Source organism: Sinocyclocheilus rhinocerous, unplaced genomic scaffold, assembly GCF_001515625.1.
Source record: "Sinocyclocheilus rhinocerous isolate Xijiao unplaced genomic scaffold, SAMN03320098_v1.1 scaffold153, whole genome shotgun sequence".
NCBI lineage: Eukaryota > Metazoa > Chordata > Actinopteri > Cypriniformes > Cyprinidae > Sinocyclocheilus > Sinocyclocheilus rhinocerous.
The window spans coordinates 671,777-691,101 of NW_015660878.1; the positions used below are offsets into that span (position 1 = coordinate 671,777).

At 35.6% G+C, this 19,325-nt stretch overlaps 2 protein-coding genes across 3 annotated transcripts; both read right to left on the minus strand.

The window, feature by feature from the left end:
- Nucleotides 1–270: 270 nt before the first annotated feature.
- On the minus strand, nucleotides 271–7,992 carry LOC107725673 (interleukin-1 receptor-associated kinase 3-like). Of its 2 annotated transcripts, none has more exons than XM_016535033.1 (13): nucleotides 7,776–7,992; nucleotides 6,710–6,892; nucleotides 5,776–5,819; nucleotides 5,495–5,561; nucleotides 4,194–4,345; nucleotides 3,516–3,580; nucleotides 3,312–3,423; nucleotides 3,114–3,232; nucleotides 2,825–3,023; nucleotides 2,025–2,087; nucleotides 1,202–1,369; nucleotides 674–1,127; nucleotides 271–548 (listed from the first exon to the last, which is right to left on the minus strand). In XM_016535033.1, exons 1-13 carry the CDS (start codon nucleotides 7,888–7,890, stop codon nucleotides 421–423), a joined length of 1,869 nt encoding a protein of 622 aa, XP_016390519.1. In that variant the 5' UTR covers nucleotides 7,891–7,992; the 3' UTR covers nucleotides 271–420. The 2 variants fall into 2 exon arrangements, with proteins under 2 accessions (XP_016390519.1, XP_016390517.1); XM_016535031.1 differs by lacking the exon at nucleotides 7,776–7,992 and adding an exon at nucleotides 7,340–7,556.
- Nucleotides 7,993–9,365: 1,373 nt separating this feature from the next.
- On the minus strand, nucleotides 9,366–11,182 carry LOC107725654 (beta-2-microglobulin-like). The gene is made up of 4 exons (XM_016535000.1): nucleotides 11,041–11,182; nucleotides 10,122–10,394; nucleotides 9,992–10,036; nucleotides 9,366–9,858 (listed from the first exon to the last, which is right to left on the minus strand). Exons 1-3 carry the CDS (start codon nucleotides 11,102–11,104, stop codon nucleotides 10,023–10,025), a joined length of 351 nt encoding a protein of 116 aa, XP_016390486.1. The 5' UTR covers nucleotides 11,105–11,182; the 3' UTR covers nucleotides 9,366–9,858; nucleotides 9,992–10,022.
- Nucleotides 11,183–19,325: the final 8,143 nt, after the last annotated feature.

Below are 19,325 nucleotides of genomic sequence, written 5' to 3' on the forward strand. Positions count from 1 at the left end.
AGGCACTATAAGGAAGTGGGAACACCGGGAAGTGTTTCTGACAGATCGTACTCTTTGAAATAATTGCTTTAACGAATTACAAAGAAGTAACAGGCTAAAATAAACTATTATCTCCACCCTCCAAAGTGACAGTAGTTGCAGGTCTGCGTAAAATATATTGTGGTTAATATTTTTAATCCTTTTGGTAGCATCTTCACATCCACTTTTTATCTTCTTTTTAATGTTAAAAACTCAGTTTGGGAATAAGTTATGTATATTTATAAGCAGATAAATATAGAAATACAGTTAAAATATCTTCAAATATTTTTAAAAGCAGCACAAACAAACAAACGTTCAAACAAAATGAGCTCCAACACTCCCCACTGCTGATAAAAATCCCAGAGTTTATTTTTTTGTGGAGATATCCAACCTATTGCTGAATCACTCTGACTTTAGCGAAAGAAGTTCTTCAGTTTTTATTAACCCCTGGTTGTACAGATGAATTTTATTCCTTATTTTCTCTTTTGCTGGATTTGAGATGCCATTCTGAGAGGGCTGGGCATCATCATCTAAAAAAGAAAAATATTGGATATTAATTCTGAACCTGCTTGAACATAATTTAGTTTGTACTGACAAAGAAGTTTGACACTTTCTAGACAGATTTCTCTGTGAATGCTCCCTTGCCTCTACTTGCCTAGAGTTACATATAAAACAGACTGACTGAAGCCATTCGCACAGCAGTCCTCACACCCCTGCGCTTCGGTTCCAGTGCTACAGCTGCACTCCACAGGCCAGCTCCCATATAAGTCCAGACGAGCTGCAGAGTCTGACTGCAAACTTTGTGATGCTGAAACCACTCTGTCATTTTCCTGAAGACATTCCCTGAGGGAATGCGACCAGTTGGGATCTCCAACACTCAAGAAAGTGACCTCAGACTGGCTGCACTCGCAGGGTTCTGCCAGATTGGGAACTCTGTGAGGTTGCGGTTCCTCCAGTGGGCTGTACATTTCATCAACTTCAATGGGGAAACTTAGACGCAGACTGTGGCCATTGTATGGCTGCTGAAGAGGGACTGTATCATCTAGAGTGTGCGGCTGGTCCTCAGGCAGTGCAGGCATGGGAAGAAGTTGGTTTAGTCTCTGAAGCACCTGAAGAGGAATAAAATAAAGTTTATATAAGTTTATATGTGTACATGTTTGCATAAATGAGAATATTTACAAACCATTTCCATGCTCGGCCTGACTCGCATTTTGCTGCCTGTGCACTCTAATCCGATTCGGAGCAGACAAAGTGCCACAGCAGCAGGCCAGTGCTCAACTTTGGGATCTAAAAACCGCAGACAGGCATCCACCGAGCCTTTTTCCTCAAACTCTGAATGCAGTACATCTCTCTAAAGAAATGCAATGGCATTAGATAGTGAAAGGCGAAGTTCAATTATATTCAAGGGATAGTTCACCCAAAACTGAAAATTCTGTCATTAATTACTAATCCTCATGTTGTTCCAAACCCGTAAGACCTTCATTCATCTTTGGAACACAAATTAAGATATTTTTGATGAAATCTGAGAGCTTTCTGACCCTGCATAGACAGCAATGCAACTACCACATTTAAGACCCAGAAAGGTAGTAAAGACATTGTTAAAATAATCCATGTGACATCACTGTTTGTTACGAGAATACTTTTTGCGCACAAAGAAAACAAAAATAATGACTTTATTCAACAATTTCTTCTCTTCTGTGCCAATGAACACGTGTCCACGACAGTACCACGATTATTTTAATGATGTCTTTACTACCTTTCTGAGCCTTGAACGTGGTAGTTGCGTTGTTGTCTATGCAGGGTCAGAAAGCTCTCTGGTTTTATCAGAAATATCTTAATTTTTGTTCTGAAGATGAACAAAGGTCTTACGGGTTTGAACAACATGAGAGTGAGTAATTAATAACAGAATTTTCATTTTTGGGTGAACTATCCCTTTTAAAGTGATATGTCTATATTGTTTTGGCAAGTAACATTTTTTATTCCTCAAGTAGATTCTTACTTCTTACCAAAAACAGGCTTTTTCTTGACTCTTGTTTCACCTTCTGTCCAGTACATGTCTCTAATATAACCTACAAGCATAAAAATAAAATTTTTAAGAAATGTAAGGAAAAAAAAAAAAAAGCTGAATTATGTTGGGCCAGTTATCACAGGCCAATAGTAAATGAGAAATAAAATGATGTCTTTACTACCTTTCTGAGCCTTGAACGTGGTAGTTGCGTTGTTGTCTATGCAGGGTCAGAAAGCTCTCTGGTTTTATCAGAAATATCTTAATTTTTGTTCTGAAGATGAACAAAGGTCTTACGGGTTTGAACAACATGAGAGTGAGTAATTAATAACAGAATTTTCATTTTTGGGTGAACTATCCCTTATGTAAAGTATGAATTATATCAACGGATTAAAAAAAAAAAAACTCAAAATGTAAAAAAAAAAAGTCATTAAATAATGAAATTATACAAATAAAATGTAATGAAAATAGTAATGATACTATTTATAATTAAATAATATTACAATTTAAAACAAGTAGTAGTAATAATAATTTTCATTTTAATATATTTTAAAATATCACTTATTTCTGTGATCATTACTTCAGTCTTCAGTGTCACATGATCTGTCAATCTGTCTCAAGTTTCTTGTATGTATAATATATATATATATATATGACAGGCCAATAGTAAATGAGAAATAAATTTTAATAGCCAGTATTCTGCAGCTGAATCATTAGCATTAAAATGCAGACATAAATCTTTATTTGTACAAATTGTACCTGGCTCCGGATATCATTTTTTAAACAGGATGCTGCACTCACCATGCCAAGGCTGTACACGTCAAGTTTGACTGACAGCTTGCCATCACGGATGTACTCCTCTGGGAGATAGCAAAGGTTGCTATGAGAAGCTGTATCCATGACTATAGTGCAGCTCTGGTCGACAGAGTGAGGTCTGAGACAAGCTAATCCAAAATCTGATAATTTGGGCTGCAGGTGCTCATCCAAGAGTATGTTTGAACTGTGAACAACACAACACAAAGCAAGCTCATTTCAATGCATCATCTTCACTGGGCATCTAGAAGCTGTAGATATGGCTTCACACTGGCACCTCGTAATGTTTCCACAAATAACCATGCACGGTTGTGCAGTGTGTAGATGGTTGACTGCCTTTGCGGTGCCTTTGATGATGTTCAGCCTTTCCTGCCATGATCGAGGCCTCTGAACTTCCTGTGACAAGAGTATAAAAAAACTTCAACTTTAGACTGCTATGATGAAACATGTTACAGTTTGCTGGCAGATGATTTACCTCATGAAGCCTGTGGAACAGTGATCCGTTATGAAGGTACGGATAAACTAAACAGAAGCGATCTGCTTCTGAAAAGCTGCCCCATAACTCCAAGATATTAGGATGCTGGTAGCTAAGCAGGCAAAAATGAGATTCATGGAAAAATGATAAACACCATTTGAAAAGTCATTGGAATATTATCAAGCAACCATTTACTGAACCTACAGTTGTAGAACTTCAATTTCTTTGGTGAATTTTTCCCACAATGCCTTCCAATTAGCTTTGTTTCCCTGTTAAAATAATACAAAATGCGATCAGTGTTTTTCAAAACAGCATGATATATGTATGTGAAATCAGATATTAATTAGTTAGGACCTGTACAAAAACTTTCACAGCAAAAGATCCGTTTCCCCATTTTCTATAGTAAAATAATGTCCAGCAATTAATTAAATAATTAGTACATTATTATTAGTAGTAGTAGTATGTTCTTGTATTTTTTATTATATTATTTTATTATTAATATAGAACAATTGCCAGAAAAGAACATACAATAATAGAATGGAAGATGAATGTAATAATAACAATAATAATAATAAACAATTTTATAATGGTCTTTTATTTTTTATTATATTGTTTTATTATTAATATATAATAGAACAATTGCCAGAAAAAAACACAATAATAGAATGGCAGATTAATGTAATAATAATAATAATAATAATAATAATAATAATAATAATAGAAAAAAACAATTATAATGGTAAATTCGAATGGCCGATTAATGTAAAAAATAAATAAATAAATAAAAAGATGTGAAAATTAACACTAGGTCAGTACTTGCTCTGCGCACAATTTGTAAAAAGATGACTTGCGTAACGTTTTGAGATATTAATAGACTATGACCTGTTTAAAAACTTTCACAGCAAAAGACCCGTTTCCCCATTTTCCGCAGTAGACCTCGGCGAATGCACTTGCTCCGATTTTTAAGTCCTGGTGGAAATGTCTCGTTCCCTCTATGACGTCATTATATGTGATGAAATACTTCTGTTTTTCACCTGAGATGGACAAATAAGGTTTAATTCTCATATCCTTATGAAACCACTCAAAGTAGAAATGGAAATTTCCACCTAATATCTATTAAAGGGGTCATATGATGCTGCTAAAAAGAACATGATTTTGTGTATTTGGTGTAATGAAATGTGTTTATGCGGTTTAAAGTTAAAAAACGCATTATTTTCCACATACTGTACATTATTATTTCTCCTCTATGCCCCGCCTTTTTGAAACGCGTCGATTTTTACAAAACTAATCGGTCTGAAAAGCGAGGTGTGCTCTGATTGGCCAGCTATCCAATGCGTTGTGATTGGCCGAATACCTCAAGCATGAGACGATAATGTTACGCCCCTCACCATACTGTTGATGCCGTGTCCGGCCGGAGCGACGAGACATAAACATTAAAACCCATTACAAACGAGGCATTTGTTGCATCCAGTGGGGACATAATTACTGATTATAATGACTTATACTGTCTTTTTACGCGTTGCGTTGCATCGCGCCGCGTAAACATAAAACTCTGTCTGCATTTGTGATTGGAGAAATGACAAACAACAAGTGCTACTCTACTGCCCAAAACTCGCGTTTGAATCATCAGTGGCAACGAAAAACACAGCGGCCTAGCGTGAGGGGAAGCCCCGGCTTAGCGTGCGCTGAGGCCTGTATAGAGTGAGCTGAGGCGGGCTGGACTCCGCTTTGTCCATGGTGAAAGTTGATGTAGTTTCGCTTTCACAACGAAGCACACAGCGTCTTCAGGACATGGCTGCAGCGTCAACAATACTACAGCGAGAATAAAAGTTACGCCGCCTTTGTTTGCGTGAACATTTGGGCGGCGTTATGCAAATTTTCCCAGATCGTGACGTAGGTATGTGGGGGCGTGTTAGAACGAGCCGTTTTAGGAGGGTGTGGTTAACTCTTAACTTTTATAAAGAATATCTCTTTGGTTTTGAGACTTTAGTGTTTGCAACTTTACAGATCTTCTTTATGCACCAAGAGCTTGTAACACTCCAAAGAGAAAGGAAAAATTGAAATCGCATCATATGACCCCTTTAAGACAGCTACAGTTAGTACTGAACACAGCTACATGTACAATAATGCTAACTGACACAAACACAGTGAAAAACAATTTTAAATGCACTTGTACAAATTACCTTTAACAGAAACAGACTCTGGATTAAGAGGTGAGATTTGACAGGATTCCTCAGTGTTTGGCAGATGCTGATTAAAAAATTAAAAATACAAAATACAGGGTGAATGTGAAAACATAATATCTAAACATAATGTAACTAAATAAGTAAAACCAAAACTGCTCATTTAGCGACTGCACATTTTTTTGTATTCTAACACGCCTAAACCAGAATAAAGTCAAGCATCTGACCAGCATCTGCTTTAAAAATCTGTAGGTTGATAACAGAATCAAAAAAGACATTACCGTGGCAAAGAGAGTGGGCGAGGATGACTTCAGCATGCAGGAGTCTAGAAAATAATTAAATATGTTTGGTTAAGGTTCGTTATACAGTGGTTTCATAGCAGTATCACTAGCAGTTTCAGTTGTGTGCCGATGAATTGTGGTTTTGCGGGTGATACGATTGTTAGAACTGCACTGCGGTTTACATGCACAGCTGTGGTTATTTAAATCACATGTTTTGTTTTGCTTCACTACAGTTCATGTCATATTTAGGTTTGTCAGTTTCCTCTTTAAATTAAAATATACTTTATAATAATGCTATATGGTATAGATACTGTAGCTTCTATGACTTAAAAGAGGAAGTTAAAATGAGGCAGTAAAATGTAAACAACCCCTACAATAGTTTCCACCTATATATTACACTGTAAAAAAAATTGTTTCAACTTAAAATAATTTGTTACCTCACTGACTAAAAATTTTAAATTGTGTTAACTTAACAACGTCGTTTGCACTGCGCTCTTGCGTTACTTGATCTTTTTATTTTGGTGCGTCAATCTGTTGAGTTACTTAGTATAGGAAATTATGATCCGCACTCACGAGAACAATCTTGTTAAATTGTGTTAACTTGAAATTTTACGTTACTTAATGTTAAGTAAGTGACAACTTGGATATTTTAGTTGACTTAAATTTTAGTCAGCAGGGTAACAAATTATTTTAAGTTTAAACAATTTTTTTTTATAGTGTAGTTACTTGCCACTACTAATACAACAATAAATTAGACTGTAAATGATACTTTTCAGACTCTTTTTGCCTTTCAAAATTATTTTTATTTAGTAAATTACTGTCTACAATAACTAGAGTAGCTATTTTGGCATAGCCAACAGTTAGCATGGTACTGTACATTTTCGCAAAGGGAAACACAACAACCAGAATTAGAGTCTTAAGATGAAGACGTTACCTTGTGATTGGAAAAGACTCCTGGCTCGAGCATGACCCATCTTATCCAGAACCTTCAGCAGATCCCCTACGGTTTTGTTCTGCTGGGCCCACAACCACATGAGCTCTTGGGTCGGACTTTTCCCAGCAGCCACGTACATTTCAACGCATCTCACTTCCAGCTGACTGGGAAGGATGTGAGTAGCTGTGAGGAATCAAACGGTGATGAAGAACAGTTTTGGAAAAAATAAATACATTAAAAAAAAAATCTGTTGAAAACATCTGGCTTAAGCTGCCTGGGTTTCTAGCTGGTCCAAGCTGATCATTAGTTTGAAAACCAACCTTTGGTGGACTCAACCAACTAGAACCTGGTTTGTTGGTGGTAGACCATCTTGGACTAGATAATGACTAGTCTGGACCAACTAATGACCATCTTGCACTGGCAGGACCAACTAATTACGTTTCGACCAATTATAATTTACAGCGTTCAAAAAGGCTTGAACAGCATTTTCAATGGGCTATTTAACATTGACACATTTCCACATACAAGAAATACAGAGAGTAATTGATAAGATGGTCATAGCTGAACCTCATACTTACAGGTAACGGTCGTACAAAGTTATGATGGTAAAGTGCGTTTTGTTTTTTTTACCTAAAGCTCTCCATCCCAGACCGTCGACCGCGCTGTCCATCAGTCTACAGAAAGACCCCATCAGCACCGGCGGGACGTCGAAGAGGAACGTCGACGTGTCTATTTTACCTGACATGATTCGCTAGTCTTGACGATACAGGTGTGTGAAGTTTGACTAGATTGAGGCGTTTCATTCCTTTCGGACTGGTGACTCTACAGTGCTCTCTTGTGTTGACAACTCTTGCTACAACACGGAAATTCCCAAACCCCACCTACTTCCTCTAAATAATTTGACTTATACTCTCAACTGAATATTTGCACGTATGAGAAAGGTGACAACCCATAAAACAAAACAAAACACTCAAAAATCCAGCATAGATGGTCATAGCTGAAACCTCATACTGACAGGTAACGGTCGTACAAAGTTATGATGGTAAAGTGCGTTTTGTTTTTTTACCTAAAGCTCTCCATCCCAGACCGTCGACCGCGCTGTCCATCAGTCTACAGAAAGACCCCATCAGCACCGGCGGGACGTCGAAGAGGAACGTCGACGTGTCTATTTTACCTGACATGATTCGCTAGTCTTGACGATACAGGTGTGTGAAGTTTGACTAGATTGAGGCGTTTCATTCCTTTCGGACTGGTGACTCTACAGTGCTCTCTTGTGTTGACAACTCTTGCTACAACACGGAAATTCCCAAACCCCACCTACTTCCTCTAAATAATTTGACTTATACTCTCAACTGAATATTTGCACGTATGAGAAAGGTGACAACCCATAAAACAAAACAAAACACTCAAAAATCCAGCAATTAACTCATACATTATACAGGCAAATAATTAATACATTATATACTTATATAATAATAATAATAATGATGATGATGATGATGATTATTACATCCTTGCATAATTTGCTATTTTATTACTTATTTTAGTAACTATTTTATTATACATCTGTATTAGATATAAATTTATATATAACTGACAGTAAAATAAAGACAATAATAAAATAAGTAGCCTATACATACAGGTAAACATAAAATCTAAAAAAAAAAAGCAATTAATATGTGAAGATTCTTTTGATACAATGATAAGGTTGTACCAAAATTGATACAGTTGATTATTGATACTTTCTCTGTAGATAAACTGTTAAAAGATGTTTTGAAGGTCTGAATCCTTCTTACTATAATCAGAGATAAAGTTCATTTACAGCTCTACAATAGAGAGACAGGAGAATCTTAAAAGACTTAAATTCAAAGAATTGGTGAAAAATAAGTAGCCTAGTAGTCTAGCTTATCAAAACATAAATCAAACAGAAATTGTTAAAACTGTCAAATCTATCATAGGCCTCCTTTTTTAAGACGGTGACACAGAAAAGTAATTAATGTTTTAGCTTGACAAACTCTGCCTAGGGCTAGATGATTGCCCGTTTTTCTAAACAGATACATTTTAAGTTTTCATACTGTGCATTCAGACAATCTACAACTGTGCATTAATAAAGGCCAATCACTTAGGCTAGATATTAAAACACATACATCTTTATTTACAAAATGTCTCTAAAATTACAAAAGCTGGTGATTTTCAGCAGTATGATTCACCGCATTTCAGCTTCATGATAGCATAATCAAATTATTAATGACCACTTGATGTCAGTTGTGCTCATGCGCTTGAGGACAGAGGCTCGTCACAGTCACAGGTTTTTCAGGAAGTCATGTGACTTTATCTCAGCGCGCGGCAGACTCGGTAATAGCGAGCGATACAAACTGCTTGTAGTTTCTCCCAAACTCACTTCAGGCTATAAAACAAATTATGATAAAATATAGAAAAACTTTGAGGATTTTACTTTTTTAAAAGCCTCCTAGAAAGCAAACGATTACATGTCCACTGTTTTTTAATCCAATCACCGGCTTGGGTTGCTCAGTTGCTAGGCAGACATTTATGTTTTAGGATAGGCAAGTAACTGAAACTCGCTGTAATGTTGATTTAACTTCAAAGTACAGGTATTAGTACAGACTATTTGAAGCAATAAACACAACTGTTTCAATAGGTTTTCAAAATTGTATTTTCCCCACTTAGAATGACATTTTCTCTGAAACAATATGTCAAATTGAATCATTCATATTCATTAAATACCTGGTTTGCAACTGTTTTAAAGAGAGAATTGATTGTGTTATTTGTATTTAATTACAAAATAAAGCCCAAAATTAGGCATAAACATTGCCAATTATTTTACATATACAATCACCTAACTGCTACCGCTTGTACTACACAGAATTTACACATGCAAAGGAATGAAACAGTGAAAAGAACCCGGAAAATTATCCAAAACATGAAGCAACTTTGGTTAAATTATGCTTACTCTCATGGAGAAAAAGAATGTCAACTCAAGGAAAAGCTAAAATCAATGAATCGCGGAAGTTACAAAGTCATTTGTGTGAATAGTGCATCTCGAGAAACAGCGGGTTTGTAAAATTGGAACAGCAGGATATTATGGTTTCTGCAGATGATGGAAAAAGTCCAAAACATGAGAAGTTAACCTAAGAAAAAAAGAAAAAAAACACCTCTTTATTCATTTTTACAATTCCGAAATGCCACATTTTAATGGTAGAAAAACACTTTTTTGGTATTTGGCTATATTTTTCCATTAATAATAAACAAGGTAATACTTACTGTCCTTTGTCCGGCTTTGACTGTTTTAACTTTACATGTTGGACTCTGCAGAAAAAAAACATGAGATGTTCAATAAACATGCAATGTCAAACCACAAGGTATCTTCTAGAAACATACACATTACACTCACCCCAAGAATAGGAATTTGTCTTGCTCATGTGTCGAACTTTGCAGGTGTATTCTTCTCCTCTCTCTGGTTTGAAGGTGACGCTCTTGGTAAGGTGAAACTGCCAGCCCTTTTCGAAGGCCAGGTCAGTTTGCTGAGTATTAGGGAGAACTTCGCCATTCTTCAGCAGTTCAATGGTGATATCAGGAGGGTGGAAGCCACTCACATGGCAGATTAGGGTGTTCTCCTTTCCATACTCTCCAGGAAAATGGCTGTACACCTGAACCTTGGGACTGGCTGAAATTAGAATTTAAAATATTAGTTTACAAAGATAACATGGAAATAAATATTATTGTAACACATTTAAATATGATAAACATAAATCACCAAATAAAAATTGATTTCAACATTTTTGACTCTAGACAAAGGAAACTGTGAGGGAAATATTTTCTATTTCATGAATTTTCTCAAACAAAACGACTCTCCTTTTCTCTTCTCCTCACTTGCATGCAGTAAACAGGTAATGCAATCAATAAAAAATTTAAATAACTGTTTAGCAGTAGGTAACATACAAATTATTTACTATATTTCTCAATGTTAGTCACTGTAGTTGAAGGCCCATAAAATAAAGGCTATTAATGTCTTTAAACTGTGGCTTTTCGATACAATAAGACCTAAATACAAATTAAACCACCTTAAGTGACATGATGCACTGTTTTTAAACTATGTCAAATTAATGCTTGGAAACATCACTTCAAAATATTGATTAAATCCTTTGACTATTATATAGAGAGATAGATACATACATAGTATGTATGTACTTAGATAATTCCTTTGGGAAATGTCTCTTGCATATCAGAAACAACCAACAGAGTAACACAACACAATAAACAAACAACACGATATAGTATTTAGGCCTACATATTCAATATGAACTACTTACATGTTTTAGCTTGTACAGTGACGTACAGCACACAGAACAGGGCGAAAGTGATGATTGCTCTCATTTTTGTTGATTTAGTTGCGAGCACCAAAAAGAGTATGCTTCGGCTATCAGGTCCAAAGCGGTTAATATCGAAAGTAAACGACCAGTAACCTTAAATGCACTACACAAGCCCAGCCTTCAAAATGACAGGCAGCCAATAGTAAAATTGCTACAAACTGTTACTAGGTGGATTTGATCTAGGGAGGTTATACAGACTGTGGCATCGGTCTGGCGGAAAACAATCCCTTTGGAAATACCCTAACTTACCTAAACAATAATAAGACTCCTCCCTCTTCTTTGCCCTCATAAACATAGCCAATCCGCCATTAAGCAAATCGACATTACCAGATGTATATTGAAAAACAATATTTATAATAGTGGTGACACTTTACTATAAGGTCTCACCAGTTAACATCAGTTAATACATTAACACAAACAAACAATGAGCAATACATTTGTTACAGTATTTAGCCTATTATTATTCATCTTTGTTAACGTTATTAAAAATAGCCTACAACTAGTTCATGTCAGCTCAGGTCCAATAAATAAAATTTACTTGTAATGCATTAGTAAATGTTATATTAAATGATATTAAACAAGATTAATCAATGTTTTCGCATATTTTTTTTTTAGTTCATGTTAACTTAGTTGTGTAATGTTAACAAATGAGAATTGAACATTTTGTGAAACATCACAAAGTGATTTGTAAACAGGCAAATACTGTATATCTCAATTTTATTTTAAAAACAAATGGTTAGTGAACTGTGCTAGATAGCAGTGTGCTATACTTGCAAAACTATTTTAGCTTAACATTTTCACTTTAATAAATTTATAATTACAAACATCTTTGTTAACGTTATTAAAAATAGCCTACAACTAGTTCATGTCAGCTCAGGTCCAATAAATAAAATTTACTTGTAATGCATTAGTAAATGTTATATTAAATGATATTAAACAAGATTAATCAATGTTTTCGCATATTTTTTTTTTAGTTCATGTTAACTTAGTTGTGTAATGTTAACAAATGAGAATTGAACATTTTGTGAAACATCACAAAGTGATTTGTAAACAGGCAAATACTGTATATCTCAATTTTATTTTAAAAACAAATGGTTAGTGAACTGTGCTAGATAGCAGTGTGCTATACTTGCAAAACTATTTTAGCTTAACATTTTCACTTTAATAAATTTATAATTACAAAATTGATTGACAATGGTATATTTGTAGTTTTAAAAATAGTAGGCTATTATAGTATAGAATGCATTATGGATGTTAATAGATTATGTAAGAGCCCCCAGATGCCTTTACATGGGGTACTAGATTACAAGAAAATGCTAATTCAGTCTTTCTACTTCAAAATTTCACATTTTACTTTAATGTGTTACTTGCGGTTTGTTTCTAATTTTTGTGAAATGTAAAATCCATTAATATCAGTTTCTTTTTTGGGCAGAGTGCAAACTGAATGCCCAAATATGTAAATCTACGGCTGGAAAAAATATGAAGAGCTAAATTAAGCATCAGCCACAGGAACGTTAAAGTTATCCCTGTTCCTCAGGCTTTTGGGTTATATGGAATAAGGCGGTGAGTCAAAGCAATAAAGAAACGCATATGAATTGTGGCTTGGCCTGGATGCCAGATTCCCTGCCACAACATTCTTCATCTCAGTCTCTATGGATACTAAGCACAATATTATGACACCATGCTTTGTGTAGGTCTGTAATCCAATGTATTAAACTGCTGGGGAAAATGTGTAAAGCTCTACTTTATGCACTTTCTGTGCTGTCTGCTTTGGAAGTGCTTTCACTTTAAGGACGTTTCCCTGGTTTGTTTGCCCATTTGAATGAAACCAAAGCAGATTTACCAGCCTGGGCACATTTCATATGACTTGTCAGCTTTGCAAATAATGTTTCATTTTCTGATAAATTATTAGCATACATTGGGTCAAAAATATCTCCTAGTATCAGATAACTAACCATGCATATAAAAAAACCAAGTAACACGTACTGTATGTTAAAGAAAAATCTCACAAGTTTCTTACTTGTTAAGCTTAACTAAACTTAACATGTCCATTATTGATTTGATGAACTATACTTGTGGTTACTCCACTATAGCATTATATTGTATGGTCGCTAGTAGGCTACCCTATAGAACACCTATGTGAACTTGCCAATTGGTTTTATAGCCTCTTATCTAATGCAGTGAAATGCATCTATGTTTGAGTGTGGCTTAAGTCTCTAAATACATTTTTGGCCACTGTATAAACAAAAAGCGAAAGTAGATTCCAAGGCTCGAACAAGATCTCCGGGAAATCATGTGATAAAGTTTGGGATTTTTTTTTTTTTGTACGTTACATATACGGAAGTAAATCTCGAGACCAATGACTATTACCCGATATTGCCTCTATATCTAAACCGAAAATGAAAAACTATAATCAAACGTCATCTGATTATCTGGTGAGGTTTTTTTCCGTGGTCAAAACTTCAAACTGTCTGGTACTTTTGTAGATCTCGAAATATAGGGCAGCCTGCAATGGCACACTTTTTCCCACTAGCTGTCAGCATTGTACCAGCATTGAAGGTGAAACTAAAATCGTGTACAGAATTAAATCTCCAGCCAGGCAGTCAAAACTAAGTTTGAGGTTTGGACCAAATACTGAACATAACTCTGATTTATGTCATTGTATCACAAACGTTTATATGATTTGAACCACAAGACCTTAAAAACAAGCTCATCATACAATATAAAATCTAATGGTTGACTTGGTCATATGTGATAAATATCATAAAAGCAATATTTTTTTCCATCCAGTGTTCAGCTAATGTTCCTATAATGTTAAATTGTAATTGAAGATCAATTAGCAGCCGTCAGTTAATGTCAAACAGAGGATGTCAGGGCTCTCTGCTTAGATAGACGTTCACTCACACATAACACCACCTTGTTTTGACTCGTTTTGCACCTGTCTCATTTTTCATGTCTCTATCTAGAGCGTGCCACAAATCCTGAGAGTTTGCGGTGTAGCCGACTGGGACGGATGCGCAAGCATGTGGTAGCATTCACAACCTCATAAATGCTGCAGACAGAAACCATAACACAACCATCATGCTTTATAGGAGGGATTTTACACTTTGCACTGACAATAGAGGCGTACTTTCAGTCTGTCTGTGCAAAAATAGTTATTTTCATTGCAAAAAAAAAGCAATGTTTTGTAGCAATGTAATAGAAGAACTATTTTGGGATCCCCAATGAAAGAACCATTTTTTGTAGTGTGAAGAATATTTTTATATTCTAAAGCACCTTTTGTGCAATCAAAAGGTTGCATGGATGTTAAAGTTTCTTCGAGGAACTATCAATGCCAATAAAGAAATTTAAGAATGCAGCTATCACAAACATGCTTAGTGTCAATAGTGCAGAATCTTCTTAAATATCTCTCCTTTACTTTACGTCATGGTGTTTCCTTGTTTTAAATGTTAAAAAAAAATCCTAAAACTTTATTTATTTTCAGGTTTAGAATCCTACATTTTTCATTCTCAGATTTTGGACCCCACCAGCGTACATCGTCGCCTAGTTTATGGTACAATGTTGCTGCTAGAGCCACAAAAATGTCCAGACTTCTACACTCTTAAAACTAAAGTTTCAAAAAAGGAGGTTTGTAGCGATGTAACAGAATAACCATTTTGAGTTCCCTAAAGAAACTTTCACTGAACAGTTCTTAATAGAAACATTTTTCTTAGTGTGAAGAATATTTTAATAATCTGAAGAATCTTATTCCACTATAAAGACCTTTTTGTGCAATGGTTGTGCAAAGTTTCCATGGATGTTCTTCATGGAACCATCAATGCATAAGAATAAAGAAAGTTTATTTTTAAGAGTGTAGGGGTCACAAATTTGCTTAATGTGTCTTAAATATCTCTTCTTTATTTTATGATTCCTTGTTTTAAAGGTTAAAAATTCTAAAACCTATGTTGTTTAAATCAGATTTTAAGTGTAAATCTTCTCCTAGTTTATGGGACAATGTTGCAGCTAGAGCCTTGGAAAGTAGTTTTATTACATGCGGTGTTGTTGCCATAAGTGATGGAATGCCATCAAACATTTGTCGTGGAATTCTTGGAGTTACTCTAGAATTCCCAGACTTCCCGGTCGGTTCTATTAGCGTTAGGAATGAAAGCCAGATTCTGGAGTACAGGGTGGTTTAGAGAGATGGAGGGAGGGAGGTTCCAGCCATGCGGTTTGGTCTCCCCGCCAAGACTGTGCTTCATTAAAATGAGGTCATTTACAGAGCCAGGAAGGAAAGGGAAAGAGAGGGAGCGAAGGAATGAGACAGGCGAGTGAAAAGCGATATAGACCCATTGAGGGAGGAGGCGGTAATGGAGGCGAGTTGGGTGGCGGGTGGAGGGCAAAATGAAACCAAGATGAGTCACAGAGACCAAGAACAAGAAAGAAAGAGGGAGAGGAGGAAAGGGAAATCTTTCCTCGATGACTGTGCGAGTGTGGCCGGATTGTTCGGAGCGGCACACGAGCTCACGGTGCTGGTGACGGCGGGATGAGTCAGGACCGCCGGCGTGAGTCAGTGACAGCATGACACTCGGGTCAGACACACCCTCAAACAGAAGTGCACAAACACCCATCAGTCACACAGCGTAAACAAACACATATTCATGCAGCCTGGTGCACTAAGTAGCACGCACTTACCATCCATAAATACACATTAAAGATGGAAAGTCATACTCATATTTATATAGTAAAGTTAAAAACCCAGTTTAATGGGCTTACACACATAAATGACACACTGAGGTTGAACTGAAAAAAGTTTGTGTTTCAGTCTTTCAAATTATGATAGAAATATTCCAGAATACTTGATTCTGATCAGTAAGTCACAGTCTATAATTTTATATAGTGAGCAGTTAACTATGTATTTATCTCCTATAGTTTCATGTCTTTTATATTACTCTACACTCTTTTTCTTGTGACATAAAATAATTTAAACTTAAATCACTCTTTTATATCCATTTATTTACTTATTTGGTAATTAGCTGTATAATTAACAGGGTAGCATTTAGTCAGCCGGTCATTATTACAAAATAAACCTCTTCTGGATAATAGGAGACCCCTGACTGATTGTACATTATTCATTACATAAGCTCCACCTGTTAAAAAAAAAGAAATAAAAAAAAACATGAAAAGAAAAAAAATCCTAAAACAATTTTTTTTCAAAGTACAGTAATTAATAAATAGTTAATTAAATAATAAATTCTAAAAAACAGTAACAATAATAAAATCATGATAAAATACCACAATTATACACTGAATAATAAATAATTAAAAAAAATAATTCAGTCACAGTACAAAAACTAAATTATAATTCAACATGTATTCCTTATTTATTATTTTATTATATATTTTTTTCTTTAGTGTGTGTATAAAATTGTAAAGCAAAAATTATAATCTTACACACACACATACACACAGACACACACACACCTTGGAAAGTAGTTTTATTACATGCGGTGTTGTTGCCATAAGTGATGGAATGCCATCAAACATTTGTCGTGGAATTCTTGGAGTTACTCTAGAATTCCCAGACTTCCCGGTCGGTTCTATTAGCGTTAGGAATGAAAGCCAGATTCTGGAGTACAGGGTGGTTTAGAGAGATGGAGGGAGGGAGGTTCCAGCCATGCGGTTTGGTCTCCCCGCCAAGACTGTGCTTCATTAAAATGAGGTCATTTACAGAGCCAGGAAGGAAAGGGAAAGAGAGGGAGCGAAGGAATGAGACAGGCGAGTGAAAAGCGATATAGACCCATTGAGGGAGGAGGCGGTAATGGAGGCGAGTTGGGTGGCGGGTGGAGGGCAAAATGAAACCAAGATGAGTCACAGAGACCAAGAACAAGAAAGAAAGAGGGAGAGGAGGAAAGGGAAATCTTTCCTCGATGACTGTGCGAGTGTGGCCGGATTGTTCGGAGCGGCACACGAGCTCACGGTGCTGGTGACGGCGGGATGAGTCAGGACCGCCGGCGTGAGTCAGTGACAGCATGACACTCGGGTCAGACACACCCTCAAACAGAAGTGCACAAACACCCATCAGTCACACAGCGTAAACAAACACATATTCATGCAGCCTGGTGCACTAAGTAGCACGCACTTACCATCCATAAATACACATTAAAGATGGAAAGTCATACTCATATTTATATAGTAAAGTTAAAAACCCAGTTTAATGGGCTTACACACATAAATGACACACTGAGGTTGAACTGAAAAAAGTTTGTGTTTCAGTCTTTCAAATTATGATAGAAATATTCCAGAATACTTGATTCTGATCAGTAAGTCACAGTCTATAATTTTATATAGTGAGCAGTTAACTATGTATTTATCTCCTATAGTTTCATGTCTTTTATATTACTCTACACTCTTTTTCTTGTGACATAAAATAATTTAAACTTAAATCACTCTTTTATATCCATTTATTTACTTATTTGGTAATTAGCTGTATAATTAACAGGGTAGCATTTAGTCAGCCGGTCATTATTACAAAATAAACCTCTTCTGGATAATAGGAGACCCCTGACTGATTGTACATTATTCATTACATAAGCTCCACCTGTTAAAAAAAAAGAAATAAAAAAAACATGAAAAGAAAAAAAATCCTAAAACAATTTTTTTTCAAAGTACAGTAATTAATAAATAGTTAATTAAATAATAAATTCTAAAAAACAGTAACAATAATAAAATCATGATAAAATACCACAATTATACACTGAATAATAAATAATTAAAAAAAATAATTCAGTCACAGTACAAAAACTAAATTATAATTCAACATGTATTCCTTATTTATTATTTTATTATATATTTTTTTCTTTAGTGTGTGTATAAAATTGTAAAGCAAAAATTATAATCTTACACACACACATACACACAGACACACACACACATATATATATATATATATATATAGCCTATATATATAATTGTAAATTAAAAATTATAGTCTTGTATATATTATATAATAATACATATATAATGAATGTGGGGAAAAAAAGTTACAATAAAATAAAATGTTAAATCAATAAGAATAAATGATATAAAGAAATGAAATCTAAATTAAAAACAGTAAAATAATAAATTAACTGCCTGTAGCCAAGTACTTAGATTATGTAATGTCATGACACTGTGAATACACAAATACAAACATATTTAGGTTTTGGAGCCTGCACGCTATGTTTGTCAAATGCCCTATTTTACCGTTTCATAGTACAGACATGAAAAAGTGCTCACACACACTCACAGTCACAAACATACTCTGTTTCAATAGGTCCCAAACACAAACAGACAGTTGTCTCACTTGGAATGACACCCACACACACAAACCCACAGCCACCCACTCGTTCCATTCATCCCGTCCACGCTTCCACCTCTCCACACTCTGGCTCTGGAACCCAGAAAATCACACGCCCACCTTGAACGCAGCTCACGCTGAGCTCCGGCACAGATTCAGCGACGACCGGCCTCTGACACACACAGGCTGGGGGAAACCAGACACGGTCACATCCGCTCTATATTCAGAAGGAAGCAGGCAGGATTACACAGCCTGAAGTTCTGATGTCTAGTGTGACTCATTCCTATAAACAGACACTTCTGAATGGAGGAGGATCGTGTGTTGAAGGGCCATTCACAGACATCTCACCAGTGTAGAATTTAGTGTACAAATGTGCTGCTGACTCACCTCGATTTGAGCTGTTTTGATTTTTGAAGGCTTGAATGAGGCCAAAGTGGTCCAAATGTGCTGGGATGGATCAGATATGCCACTTGAAGACTCAGAAGGACCCTGAACTGCACTTCATGCACAATCAATAAACCATGAATGTCATCTAAGTACACCTTCTTTCTGCCTGAAGCTTCTTCATCATAGTTTCACTGTAAAACTTGGGTCGACATTAGAAACAAATACTAAAAGCACTATTTACAATCATTATTATAACAAATTTATAATATTCATAAATCATTCTTTCCCCCCTCTTTGTATTATATACAGTGCACAGCATAAATGAGTACACCCCCTCTGAAACTTAACAAATTTAGCAATTACTCTTTGCTTAGAAGACATGTTATGGTTTTTTAGAGATATAATATACTATTCCAGCAAGTCTGCTTGATCAGTTACCAAAGAAGAATGTTACAATTATTCAAAAAAATACTATTTTCTTATCAAAGTGATAAAATGTTGTGTTGCAAAAATGAGTACCCCC